This window comes from Pituophis catenifer, unplaced genomic scaffold, assembly GCF_029215685.1.
Source record: "Pituophis catenifer annectens isolate HBS135680 unplaced genomic scaffold, rPitCat1.0.hap2 SCAF_7, whole genome shotgun sequence".
Lineage (NCBI taxonomy): Eukaryota > Metazoa > Chordata > Lepidosauria > Squamata > Colubridae > Pituophis > Pituophis catenifer.
Genome location: NW_027256887.1, coordinates 41,712,812 through 41,727,242, shown reverse-complemented (window position 1 = coordinate 41,727,242; position 14,431 = coordinate 41,712,812). Strand labels below are relative to the sequence as shown.

General features: G+C 38.3%; 1 protein-coding gene across 1 annotated transcript in view; it reads left to right on the top strand.

The window, feature by feature from the left end:
- The window catches only part of PPM1H (protein phosphatase, Mg2+/Mn2+ dependent 1H), a 105,404-nt gene extending 91,632 nt beyond the window's left edge, over nucleotides 1-13,772 (top strand). The window contains exons 7-10 of the mRNA XM_070946659.1: nucleotides 4,000-4,063; nucleotides 4,909-5,016; nucleotides 8,023-8,192; nucleotides 13,501-13,772. Of these exons, the coding sequence (XP_070802760.1) occupies nucleotides 4,000-4,063; nucleotides 4,909-5,016; nucleotides 8,023-8,192; nucleotides 13,501-13,648 (490 nt within the window). The 3' untranslated portion in view covers nucleotides 13,649-13,772. The remainder of the gene's footprint in view (nucleotides 1-3,999; nucleotides 4,064-4,908; nucleotides 5,017-8,022; nucleotides 8,193-13,500) is intronic.
- The last annotated feature ends 659 nt before the right edge of the window (nucleotides 13,773-14,431 follow it).

Below are 14,431 nucleotides of genomic sequence, written 5' to 3'. Positions count from 1 at the left end.
GTGGTCAGACCATGACAAGGGTTCGATGGCTATATCCCCTTATCAAGACCACTCAACCACTGACCAGAGACAAAAACTAAGTCCAGAGTGTGTCCACCTATGTGAGTGGGGTCATGAATTAACTGAGTAAGGTCCATGGCCGTCATGGAAGCCATGAACTCTCGAGCCACCTCAGACGTTTCACCGATAGATGGCAGGTTGAAATCCCCCATGACAGCAAGTCTGGGGGTATCAACCGCCACCTCGGCTATAATGTTAAGCAGCTCGGGCAGGGCCGTTGCCACGTGGCAGGGAGCCAGGTACGTGACCAACAAGCCCATCTGTACTCCACGACTCCACTTCACAAAGAGGGACTCACATCCAGCTATCTGTGGAACAGTGGTTGCCTTTGGATCCAGACCTTCCTTTATAATAACCGCCACCCCCTTGCCCCTACCCTGAGCCCTCGGCTGATGAAATGCACGGAAGCCTGGTGGGCATATATCCACGACGGGATCTCCCCCCTCCTGGCCCAACCAGGTCTCCGTAATGCCCGCTAGGTCTGCCTCCCCTTCCTGAATAAGATCGTGAATGAGGGGGGCTTTATTAACAATGGACCTGGCATTGCATAACATCAGCCGAAGGCTCTGGCCCTGAGAATCTGAACAGCCTGGGGAACGAAAAAAGCATTGGGGACCGGAGTGCGCAATTGCTCTAAGATAGCGAGTGCGCATTCCCCGAACATGATGTGGTCCCCAGCTTCCGCCATATCTGCCCCTCCCACTCACTATACTGATGGAACAGCCCTCTTTGCATCGAACTCCAACCCCCTCCCCGACCTCCGGTTCTACGTCTCTAATGTTGCAGCCCTTCGCTGAGGCTGGTCTTGAACCCGGTGGATTTCCCCCAGAACCCACCCTGATCCCCCCCGAACCCCTTAAAATTTTTGTTAAAAACCCACTAAAAAACCCACTTAAAAAACCCCTCAAACTCTTCTTTGCCGCATGCCATCTCTCGGGGCTCCAAAGCCCGTCATCAAGATAGGCCCTCGATAACGAAGAGGGCCAAACCTGCGAGAGGGGGGAATCTCGCAGGGCACAAAGTTCATTCACCGAGTACATCTGGACATCAAGGGGAGGTAATAACCCATGGCCAATAGCCAGGGGACAATTTGATGTTATCACAGTCAGAAGGACTGAAATGCCGGACTTCAATAGAATTCCAATGGAACACGTGGGACCTCATTGCCCTCTCATGGCAATGGCGGGAGTAAAATGCTGTTTTGATTCGGTAAAGGGTGACCCAGCCCCCCTCTCACGGCGGCTGGTCAACCACGATCGTCCAAAAAGCCGGAATTGAGACAGCAGCTGTAGACCCACTCCACCAAGACTTGAGTCCCCAGATGTAAACCTCAATTCAGTAGAGGGAAAGAATGGGATCAGGTCAGTCCACATAGTCCAAAAACAGGTTCAAGTCGGCGGAGATCATAACAGTCATAACTCCGGGGAGGTCAAGAATGACACCTACACCAGGAGATGATTGTCCAGCAAGCATGCGCAGCATGGTATCACCACATTCAGGGGAATGGGAGGTGAAAAAGGAGAGCAGAGGCAACAAACGCCACAGGGGGGAAACCCCTCAGTCATGGTCCAGCTCTCCCCAGCCCCTCCCAGATCTTCTTTATGACCATGCTGCTTGCCTCGCCCAGCCTCCATAAATCCTCATGGAGGTCTCTGGGACGACCAAGGGGTCAAACAACGCCCCACGATCACCCAGGAGGTCCAACACAGCAAGCGAGCAGCTGCTAACATCTCTGACATTCCCATACATCAAACTGCGGCGGCTCCTTCCTTGTCCCGGCAGCCCCCATTTCCACGCCGCCAGCATTGCCGCCACCGCCGCCGCCAGCCTTCCCGTCCTCACCTCGCCCCCCCCCCTCTGCCCCTAGTACATGTCCAGGGCGGATTGGGCTGGCGAGGATCCCGACGAGGGTGCCGCACCGCCGCCACCACTGCGGCGCTGACGCTGTCATCCTGGCTCTGCCGCCTTCGCAATAGAGAGTCAGCCGCCGCCCCTCCTCCTTCGGGCCGCTCTCGCCGTCCTACGATCTCCGCGAGCCTCCGCGAGCCTCCACGAGCCTCGAGGACATCGTGAGAAGCCAGAGACCCCTCAAAAGAGAGCTCCGACACTCCTCCAGCTGGGCCAGGGCTGCAACGATCGAAATTCAGCCCTCCAAAGGCCCCCTGGAGCCATAATCACCCCCACCCCCCAAGATCACCGGGATCACAGGGAAGTCGCCATCTTGGGCATGCGCAGATAAAAAAAAAATTATATATTGCTTTCGATGTAAAGAAGAAGAAACAGCTTACTTCCTTGCAATTCCTTTCTCTGTAATCTCTCTGCTCTACAAAGTGTGGGGGGAAAGAAAATATTTCATTGATATGATTACATTGGGAATCAACACTTCAGTTTCTACATTTATGAGAAATTTTGATGATTTCCTTATAGAATGGGGAAGTAGTAGTATTTCCTCTTACATGCCCTATTTCAAAATTGAGTGCAGAGAACAAGTTTAGAGGATATGCAGAAACTGTTGGAGCAAAGAGTAGAAAAATTATGCAGAGGAGTCTGTTCTTCGCTCTCTGATCTTATTTTTAATATATTTTGTAAGTTGTATTTTATTTAATATTTAATATTTTACATCAGTTTGTACAATGTTTCCCTAAGAAAATATAATGAGAATAGACTAGTTTCTAATCCTTTATTAAAACATGAACTTCAATAGATCTTGAATAACACTAGGTTTGAGTTGCCTATAACTAAAAGAATTACCTTCATGCTAATGAAGAATAGTGATGTGTTTCTCATTAAGCTGAACACCTTGGGGTAGTTTGCCAATAGGTAAAAAAATGCCAGAGGGATTAAATCAATCTTTCCTAAGGGGTCCTGCTGTCATCTTTTAAAAGAACCTTCTTGTGTTTGTCTGACTTGCTAATTAGGTGGTAGTAGGACTATGTTTTATAGAAAAGCTCATCCTGTAAAGAAGTAGAAAGGATAGATAGGCTGTACTATTGTGGTTTAAAATCTAATTATTATAGTTACATAGATCAAACATAGAAAGATTCGTGTTTCTTTGGGTTGCTGTACTATTGCAGGGGAGATCTATCATGCTATCTAGATGCTTATTCACAGCTTCTTTTGCTTTCTTTCTTTTATGGATTGAGCAGAACAGACAATCCCAGTTAAAACAATTGTAATTTGGAGGAAAACGTAACTGATAACATCCTAAAGGGCTGCAAGGAATTTGTCAGTGATAAATCTATCATTTCACCTATTTAGAAAGCCAGACTGGATTGGTGAAAAACAGACTCTACTTGGATGAGGAAGTTGGTAAAAAAAATGGGTAACAGCTCCCCAAATGAGAACTCCGGGATTATTTCTTGTTCTTTTTCATAATCATATTAAGAAGGATTACTAACTGACTACACATTTGTGGCCATTTAACCAGTTTAACGCTAAAATATATTTTTTTGGCCTCTTGAACTCTCTCTTGCTTTTTCTTTGCCTTCATCCTCCTCCTGTTTCTGCTGTTACTTCAGTCTCTTGCTAACTTTTTTCATCACCCTCTTTGATCTTCATCTTTTATGCGTTTGTATTACTGATTGAGGGATGCTGGGCCAGCAGTTGGGATAATAGGAAGGGATCCCACTTAGTTTCCCATCTTTTATTTTACCAAATATTTATTATTTATTTATATAATATTTATATTATTATATAAGTATATTTATATATATGTATATTTGTATATTTATTTGTAAAATATTCATCATGCTTCTTATAATTTGTAGAAGCAGTATAAGCTGCGGGGCGGGGGCTCAAAAGAGGAGAGAAAAACGTGGGAATATGTTGCAAAGTTGAAGCAAATAAATACGCAGAGAAAGAACAGGGAGAAAACTGTGGTAAAGGACTGGATTGATAATTGAGTCCAAGTTTTATAAAGTTACTTTATTCCTTCCTCAGGGCATACAAAACCATTGAAGAGGATGATTTGAAGTTTCCCCTTATATATGGAGAAGGAAAGAAGGTGGGAATAAGCCTTGTGTGAAAGGAACCTGAGTGCTGCATCATAATTACTACTCAAGTTAGCCCTAAATTTTTTGGGGTTTTCTACTTTCTTCACTTTATTTTATTTTTCTGACAACTTAAAAGAATATTTGGTCTCTAATAATTCAGTTCCTAGGTTCCATGACAAACAAGGCCGTTTCAGAGAAAAGCAGTTTCATTACTTTTATTGCTGAACTGTCTTATTTTGATTTTTGTTTGCTTTATATAAATATATATTTGAAGGCAGTTAGGATGGAGAGATTTTGGAAAGAAAAAAAAAGTTTGGATAGGCAGTTCTGCAGTTTGATTGTACTGTTATACGTGATCTTTTAAACTGGGAAAAATGAAAAACTTTTTTGGATTTGTGCAGTTTTGAACAGTTGTGGAGATCAAATAAGTTTAAGGCAATAAGGATGCCTGCTGGATTTCTAGTTACTAGGGTTTTTCTTTTTTAGCTGCGTTCACAGTTCATTCAGGGATGTGAATCAGAGACTGAGAAATAATTTTGTCAAAATAGCAACTGATTGCCAAATACAGAATTAGAAAATAAATTATTAGCACTGACCCCTACAATTCTGAAGATGTGAGGACTCTGTGATCTCAAGATTGCTTTTGCTTCCTCATCACATTCTCTAGTGGCTTGATTGCTTATTTCAATTAATCATATGAACTTCTATGTTGGTCTGGCTGCTCTGGTCAGTTCTGCTGCAGCTTACCTGTATGTTTTGATGAGAATTTTGTTTTTTCAACAGTATTTCTGCAACCTTTTTTCCCCCTAGTCTTCTCCAGTATCCCCATGCTTTTATGGTTTTTATCTCTTCCTAGGCTCGTGTCATGGCAACTATTGGGGTTACAAGAGGACTTGGAGATCATGACCTGAAGGTGCATGACTCGAACATCTACATCAAACCTTTTTTGTCCTCCTCACCAGAGGTAGAACATTCATATATCTGTTATAGGGGAACATGAATTAAACCAATATTTTCTTTAAAAACCAATGAAACATGTATAAGCTTCCTTTGTATTATTATTGTGCGTGTAAAATATTTAAAGTGAGTCCACATGAAAAATACTTGAGTTAAGAAATATTATTATTTAAGAAACAAATGATCAAACCAAGTATTTAGTGGGACTTATATAGTGTAGGTTTTTTAACCTAAAACTATTAAGAGCAAGTAAGCGAGTCACATCTTTTTTTATTGTAAATCTGCCAGCTTAATCTCTCTCTTTTTTTAAAAAAAAAAATTATATTGGTGGGGTTTTTTTTGTTTTTTTTAAAATTTGATTTATATGCCGCCCTTCTCCGGAGACTCAGGGCGGCTTACAATGCGTTAAGCAATAGCCTTCATACTTTTGTATATTTTATACAAAGTCAGCTTATTGCCCCCACAAACTGGGTCCTCATTTAACCTACCTTAGAAAGGATGGAAGGCTGAGTCAACCTTGAGCCTGGTAAGATTCGAACCTGCAGTAATTGCAGGCAGCTATGTTAATAACAGGGTGCTTTAAACCACTGTACTACCAAGGCTCATAAAAATCTTTATGAGCCTTTCCAATTGAAAAGGAAGATATATATATATGTAAGTAAATAGATATGAAGTCATTTAGAAAGCCCATTTCTTTTTTTAAAAAATGGAGCTAAATGCCTTGAAAGGCTCTGACATACTGTACACATAGTATAGAAGGCTAGTCATAGACATCATAGCTTTTTCTATTCCTTCAGGCTATTGAAACTGATGTTTTAAGGTTGAAAGGGTGGGCATAAGATGAAAAACTTCTATTTTTATGAATTGTTTTCTGCCAAGAGTGACCTAGAATCAATGAAATAGTAAAGAAATATATTACAGTTTTTTGCCGCTAAGACACAATACTCCCAATTGCCTACTAGATTATCAAAAGCAGGCCATCAGTGTAAGTGGCTTCTTCTTTCTCTTCTCTATACGGCAGGGACCAGCTGTGCATGCATTTAAATATTTTCGGGGAGGGCTTATTTTCAGGGGAGGGCTTATTTTTGAGGAAACACGGTATTTAAATGAGTTGAATATTTGGTATTCATTTTGACCTCTTAATTCACTTCATATTTTGCCTTGCAGACTAGCATTTAGATATTGCATATACACTATTTATGCCAGGGTTAATTAGAAAGCCCAAAGCTGTAATACAATTCTCCAAGATGTTGCAGCTTAATCACATTATTAGATGCCTTCACTTTCCTGGTTTGTGTTTGGTTTTGTTTTCCTATGTTCAAATTTCATACATCCTTTAAATAAAAACCTTGAATTGAAATGAGGGTTCTTGACCAATTTTGCATTAGTCAGCATATTACACTATACTGCTATGAAAAGGCTAAAGCAAATATGCCCTCAATATGGTGTCTCTCTGGGTTCTAGGAAACTAAGTAGATTCTTGAAGGGGAGAAAAGATACAAGTTATGTGTGTTAGTACTGAGCTTTCCAACTTCTGGATTATAGTTCTACCTTTTGATATTTTTAATGAGGATTGAATAATTATATGCATGTAGAGCAGGGGTTGGATTCTACTGGTTCGGACAAACCGGTAGCTCCGACGATCAGCTGGGAGGGAACCATTCGCTCCGACAGTCAGCTGGGCCCACCCGCCTGGCCCTGCGCTTTACTTACCTTTATCTTCGCAGCTGATTAGTGCGGCAGAGCAGATTGCCGCTGTTTTAATTCCCTAGCACTAACGCAAAAGGTGATTTTTAGTTGAATTGTGCATGTGCACATAGCGCGCATCTGGTGCGGGTGTGCACAAAGCGTGCAATCACCGAACCGGCTGTTAAACTGGAAGGATCCCACCACTGATATAGAGTAGATTAATAGGTATCACTTCGGTGGAAGATAACAGCATTCCATGCACTTTTGGCATATGTTGGTCACATGACTACGGAAATTGTTTTTGGACAATGCTGGCTCCCTCAGCCAAGAAACAGAGATGAGCATTGTGCCTAGGATACGACTGACAGGGAAACTTTTACCTTTAGTTCATCAGCATTTAAATCCTTTATTGATTTTCCCATTTCAGCAAATCAAATTAAAATGACAATTCTTTTAAACTCTATTTGGGGTTATTTAACAGGAAAACAAAAAGTAAGTATTGAAACCAAATTTCTTAAAATGTTGAAGTTCTGTTTTTCTATCCTCGATTACAAATATGTAAAAAACACAAAATATGATGAATAGCTCTTTTCTTGCATTGTCAAAATATATCCCAAGCCGCCAGTTGTCAACTACAAGGTTAATGTAATATTACAGACCAGGTGCATGTTTTTCTGAATCCTGGTCTAGGAAGTATTCCTATTACTTGCTGTGATAAGGTTACTTCACTTCTTTAAAAATAGTCAGTGATGAAGTAATTAAAATCCTTGATAATTCAGTGATTTTTTTTAAATCAAGGAACCAGATGATTTGACAATGAAGGAGTATGTCTAGGCAATTAAAAACTAGTATTTTACAAAACAGACAACTGAAAAACATAGAATATAATCTGCATGTGAGAATAATTTTAAAAGAATCTCTATTTTTTCAACATGTATGTGTAATCTAAACTTTGTAATGTTCTGATAAATTTATTTTTGAGGTGGAAATTTTTTTTTTTAAAAAAACAGATTCTAGTCCCTGAATTCTTTCTTCCATTCTTCTGTGAAGAACTGTGTTTTCCTTTTTGATTTTGACTACTCCCTCCCCCCCCCCCAAAGTCAACTTGGTCAAAGGCTGAAATTACAAGGATTAGACCTACAAAACATCCAGAGGAAAGTAAATTGGAACAGACTGGGGACAGCTTAGAATTTTGGAAGAGAATTATATGCCCAAATTTTCATTTATTGATAGTGGAATAAAGCACTATTTCTAGAAACAGGTAAACATAATGGCAATTCCCTAAAAGCTCTTCTCTTTTTCCTTTCCATGGATTATTTTTCAGGTAAGAGTTTATAATCTTCTCCAGTATGAACATGGACCAGATGATGTGCTTATCTTAGCTACTGATGGACTCTGGGATGTACTATTAAATGAAGAAGTAGCAGAAGCCATCACTAATTTCCTGCCAAACTGTGACCCTGATGATCCACACAGGCATGTAACCTCTCTTCTGTAGGCTATCTTTGAAATTGTCCTGCTTTTTTCTGAGGATAACAGGATCCTCAGGGTCCTGAGGGTATTTTGTTATAACATTTGCTTACCACTTAGAACAAAAAGCATTTTTCAGCATGGTTTTCGTGCTGTATTTCAGAAGAGGCTAATTTTAGTTCTAAAATTTTAAAGTGAATACAAATATATACAAATAAAAAAGTGATTGTAAACAAAAATGTGATGGAATCAGTTCAGTTTGCACCAAAGCAAATTTTACTGAATTCTGAAAAGTTAAACAACAAAATAAATTATTTATTACTGTCTGCATATGCTGCATTTAAGAGATGCGCTTTTGTGAAGTATAGATTTAGGAAGTTCAGCTATTGCTTAAAAGCTGACCAAAGCTATTCTATGACCTGTAGGGAAGAAGATCATTTTTAAAAACATTTAAGCTGATCTGCTTTCCATCTCTGATATTCACTCACTTTGTAAAGACAAAGATGAATGCCTGCATATGGCAGTGATTGATGGACTGATTGTATGGTCATATTCTGAAAAATGCAAGCAAACAGAAATCCTGGAATATGGACAAACATCTTGCTAATAGTTCTAGTATGTGAATTTGTAATAACTGTCAGTTTGGGTAGGAAAGAGTTATTAAACAGGAAGTAATATCTGAATTGATTCAGAACTGCAGATCTTAAAAAGGTATACTGACAGTTGAGCACTTTCGTAATCCTAATCTATATCAAAATGAATAAATTGTGCAAGTTCTGTTTTGTAGACTTTGTACTGCAATGCACAATTCAACTTAATTCCTAGTAAACATCTAGCTTTAATACACTACCTAGCCCGTGATGGCGAACCTATGGCACGTGTGCCAGAGGTGGCATGCAGAGCCCTTTCTGTGGGCATGCGCACTATTGCCAGCTGCTCTTCTGGTTTCTGGCGCGTACATGCATGCCAGCCAGCTGGTCTTTGTGTGTGGCGGAGCGCTGGAAAGTCTTCGGGTCTTCGGGTTTCCAGTGCTCTGGCATGCGCAAAGACCAGCTGGCCAGCATGCATGTACGCGCCAGAAACCTGAAAACAAGGTGCGTGCGCTGGCCAGCTGGTCTTCGGGTTTTTGGCACTCCAGTGCACACACACATTCTGGTTTCGGCACTCGGTGCCGAAAAGGTTCACCATCACTGACCTAGACCCTAAGCAAGTTACTGTACCTCAAGGCAGTTATTAGATTTGAAAACAAGAAAATGTTTAGATATAAGAGGTATTTCTGCAACTTTTCAACTAGATCACTTGTTCACATGCATTCTTTTAGATTTACGAACTTCTTTTATTTCATGAAATAAAACACAGTTATTTCTGACAAACTATTTCTTAAACGATATTCTTGTCAATATTGTCTGTACCTATGCATGCATGCATAAACACATAGATGTGTTCATGTGCACAAACACACTTGATGAGGTCCACAATCTTATTTAGTAGAAGATATCCTAGGTCTCAATAAAGCAACAACCTTGCTCAAGATATTTGAAATTTGAGTACATCTTTTGATCAATTTTTTTCTTAAATTGTCCTTAAGATCCACTCATATATTGTTATTTATTAGTGATATTATAGGAGTAGATCTTAAGGAGAGTTCAAATGAGAGCTGTGTCTCATTTTTCTTTCTGCTCTTTCCATATTATTGTTTGCAGTGTTTCTTTTTCAATGTAGTAAATAAAAATTGACAGTTCAGATTGCTTGCCCAAAGTGCCTTTTGTTGTCTTTGCAGTAGTTCCACGATCAATACGTTTCAGGGAGAAGCAAATGTATATTCTGAAGTGCTATACCAATTAGGTACTTCATTAGGGACGACTGATTGCTTGAAAGATACTTCAGCAATTTTGTAAAGTTGCTTTAAAAGTTGCATCTCAAATTCACTACATTAGAGGAGAAAGCATGATGTAATGTTATTGATATTAATCCTCAGATTACTTGGAACATCTTGCTTATGTACTGCTCAAGAAAGAAAAGCAGTCTTCATTATTTACATGCTTTATATATTTTCTATCATATTTTTTACTTCCATTTGCCTGCTCTTGTATAATTTTAGCATTTTAGTTTCTTTTGTAATACCTGTATATTTTTATTTTAATTATTGAAAATCTCTAATACTATGTTCCTTAATTTTCTTTTTTTCTTTTTTAGACAAATTTTATTTTAAAAAATTTCTTTCATCATCCATATTTTATGAACAGAGTGTTGACCGGGTCACATCTTATACATTTTATATATAATCAAAATCATCATTATAATACTTCTTAATCTTCCCATTTTTTCCAATATTTTGGAAATAATCTTTTGTGTAATCCTTTATCACAAATTTATCATTTTTCTCCATATCTTATTATTTCAACTTCTGCCATATTAATTTCCCCCCCATTATTTTTTATTATTTTCAATTTTATATTCGAATAACATCACTTTACGCCTTATATTTCTTTTCAATTACAATTGCTCCAGTTGTTTACAATCTTTCTTCATTTCTGGAGGTGTCTCTCTAATTCCTTTTTCCCAATCATTAACAGTCAAACATTCATCTTAATTTGCATTGTTATCAAAATTTAAATATTAAATACTTATTTTCATCTTTCCATGTGCTGTGGTTTATCACAAACATGTTCTATTTCTTCTTCTTTGCAAAAATCCTCTCTTACCACTACTATAACAATTAAAATTTCATTCTAATTTAAAAAGCTATCAAAAACACTACTATTATTGTATTGTCTACTTTCCCATTCCCATTTATTAATCTATTTTATGTATATTTGCTAATGTTACCTCATCATCCTTCATCTTTAACCATCATCTCGAAATCTTTTTAGCATTCCCTTGTCTAATGGTTTTTTGCACGACCCTTTATCTCACTCTAATTTCTCAATTCTCTTTTTTTCTTTTTACATATGTTACATTTCATCTTCTGCATCCTTTTATCTTATTTTGTTGAATTGTTTGAACATCCCTCACTACAAAGTTTTCCATTGTCTCTTCCAGATATTCCCCCTTTTCCCTTTTATCTGTTTCTTTTTTAGAGGGGATTTTCCCCCTTGCTTCTCTGCTCTTTTAACATTCCCAAACATTTCTGTAATATTTGATTTCTATTTTTTGATACTTTCTTTTCAACATTGTTAATTTCTTGTTTCTCATTTAAGTTTCCCTCTTCCAACTCTTCTTCCTTTTCTTTTTCTGTATTTTTAAATGAATTTTCTATTTCTTTTTTGCCTATTAAAGATTCGCGCATGCTTTTAAACATCAAAAGTACTCTTCATACATCTGCAACTCCATTTTATAACAATTTAATACCTCCCCAATTATATCTCTATGCACTTGACCAGAATTTAAAGTCTATATAATTTTCTTGTATCTCTGCTTCTTTTCTTCTTTCCTTCTTCAATTATTCGTTTTGTTCGTTAAAATTAAAATGTTCTTCTCAATTATTAATTATTATCCAAATTCAGCAACAGTCAAATCCAATTATGAAGCTATCTTCCAGAAGAGAAGGAAAATAAAACAACCACCCAGATATAAAACACAGTCATTCCTTAAATATTCTCACAATGTCCAATTTATCTTCTTCTATATGGCCAAGGTCGAAATTTCCAGCTGCTATTTCTTCTGTTTTATTTATTTGAATAGAAAATTACAGTACTTTTTTTTTCCTCCAGCAGATGGCACTCTCCATTTCTACTCTGTTACCAATTGTTTATCCAGTAATTTTTTAAAGTTCTCTTGTGAATTATTGTTATCTTCCGAAAATCATTTTTTTCTCTTTTAAAATCTTGCTTTTCCCAATTTTCCAAATCCAAGACTTTCTCTTAGATTCTTTATATTACAGTTCACGCTTTGTCTTTGTTTTGCATGTGTGATTCCCCCCCCCCATAATGCCAGATAGCCGCTAGTCCAAGCTCCGGAATTCTTTTAAAACTTCAATTTCAACTTTTCTTAGTATAATTTGGCATTTATCTCACCCAGTTCTAACACTCTGTCCAAACGCTACTCCTGCACAATTCTTTGGTTTGGTTGTCCCAGCTTCAAGGTGGCCACCTTAAGATGGCCGCCACTCCCGCTGCTGCTTCTGGAGAGCTGTTTCTGTTCCAGCGAGGAAATTGCCAATTCCTCATGGTCCATGAAATGCCTCTCCTTTCTTCATCATCCCTACAGGATGGCTATGGCTCAAAAGCCTCCCGGCAGCGGTTCATCTGGCTAGATTTCATGCAGCTCATCAGAGCCCACTATTTTCCAGTCTGTTCCCGCTGCGACGTCAACCAGAAGTCCCCTATGTTCCTTAATTTTCACTATACTTAAAGCAGCCATATTTAAAGGATGAAAGATTACAAGCCTTTTCTACTGGTAGTTCCACTGTACTGGTTATACTTACTCTAGATCACAAATAGTCAACTTGGTTTGGGTTTTTTGGGGTTTTTTTTGCTTTAATTTATATGCCGCCCTTCTCCTGAGACTCAGGGTGGCTTACAATGCGTTAAGTAATAGCCTTCATACTTTTGTATATTTATACAAAGTCAGTTTATTGCCCCCACAAACTGGGTCCTCAATTTACCTACCTTAGAAAGGATGGAAGGCTGAGTCAACCTTGAACCTGGTGAGATTTGAATTTACAGTAATTGCAGACAACTGGTGTTAATCACAATGCTATCAGTCTGCTGAGCCACCAGGCCCGTGTTTCTGATGCTTTGAATTTGTTAGCTTCAACTAGTATGGGCAAGAATAGAAAGTGTGGGAAATAAAGCCCAGAATATCTGAAATAGATGAATACTCTGCTATATATATATCAGTATGTTGTTGCATATATATCTGTGGTTGTTTATGACAGATTAGTTGCCTCTTGGCCTGTGTAAATTATACTTTGGTCTTCTGCTATATGATGGAGGATAAATGCTCTTTTCCTGCTCCTCTTGGAAAAAATCTTGGGACTTCAGGTTTGCAGCTTTGCCTCATGTAATCATAATTAAGTTTCCTAGTGCGTAGTCAGACTTATCCTACCTTGCCTAAGATCCCAAGGATAATAGCTTTGCAATGTTTAGATTGGAATACTTTTTCCTTTCACATTGGAAATTGTGTGCAAACTATGTTTTCATCTGTTGAGTTTATAACTTTTTTCAAAATAGTCAGAACATTTGGTCCTGGCTGAAGACTATGAATAAGGTAGTGAAATCTGAATGTTGATAAAGCAAATTTATGGTGATTAATATGGCCCATCTACCAAACAATAAAGAATCTTTTTAACAGCAGTTTTCAATATTGGCTTTTCCTTCTTTGCCCACAGGTACACACTAGCAGCTCAGGATTTGGTAATGCGAGCTAGGGGAGTGCTGAAGGACAGAGGCTGGAGGATATCCAATGACCGACTGGGCTCAGGAGATGACATTTCAGTCTACGTCATCCCTTTAATACATGGAAATAAACTCTTGTAAAAGCAGCATCAGTGCTAGTAACAGGAAATGTTTGATTATTAACAGGTCCTTTGGAAAAGACAGTCTTCTGATAAATGAAAGTAGTGGTTCAAACATTCTCTTAAGCTTGGGTAACCTGATCTCTTTGTACTTGAAAGCTAGGGCTGATTTGCACATAATCTCTTAGAGGTTGCAGCTTCCCTAAATTTATATTATTGGTACATATCAGGACCAGAACTTCAGTGCTGCTAGTATATTTAGTGCTTTCTTTTTAATGTCCCTCCTGGTGAGGACACTGTTGTGATCTAATTGAATTTATTTTTCCCAGTTTAATGTAGCCTAGAATGCTAAATGAGATGTGAATTGGGAAGACCATAATTGAAACTGGATAGGCAGCCTTTATTTCCCCAATTTCTGTGCTAGCTGACTTTAAGTTAGAAGTAATTTATAATTACTAAAGTTAGAAAAGCTGGTATCTACTTAGGTATTGTTTGCTGAAGGTAGTGATGTTTCAGTGGAGAGGTTCTAGAATTTTGTTTATGCATATTAATTCAAGATTTTTTCCCTCTTCACTGTAATGAAAAATGTATAGTTTTTCTATGTGCTTGGGTGGTGAAATTAGCTTTTTTCTGGTTTCAGTCTAGCAGCTGTTATTAAAATTGCCTAAGAGAATAGAGAAATGTTGGGTGGTAAATCTATTTTTGTGTTAACTTTTTGTCGAGTGTGTAGCTATGATGTAGCAGACTGGGAGGTTATTTTAGTTAATATTTATTTGTTATCAGATTTTTCATGCTTTAGATACTT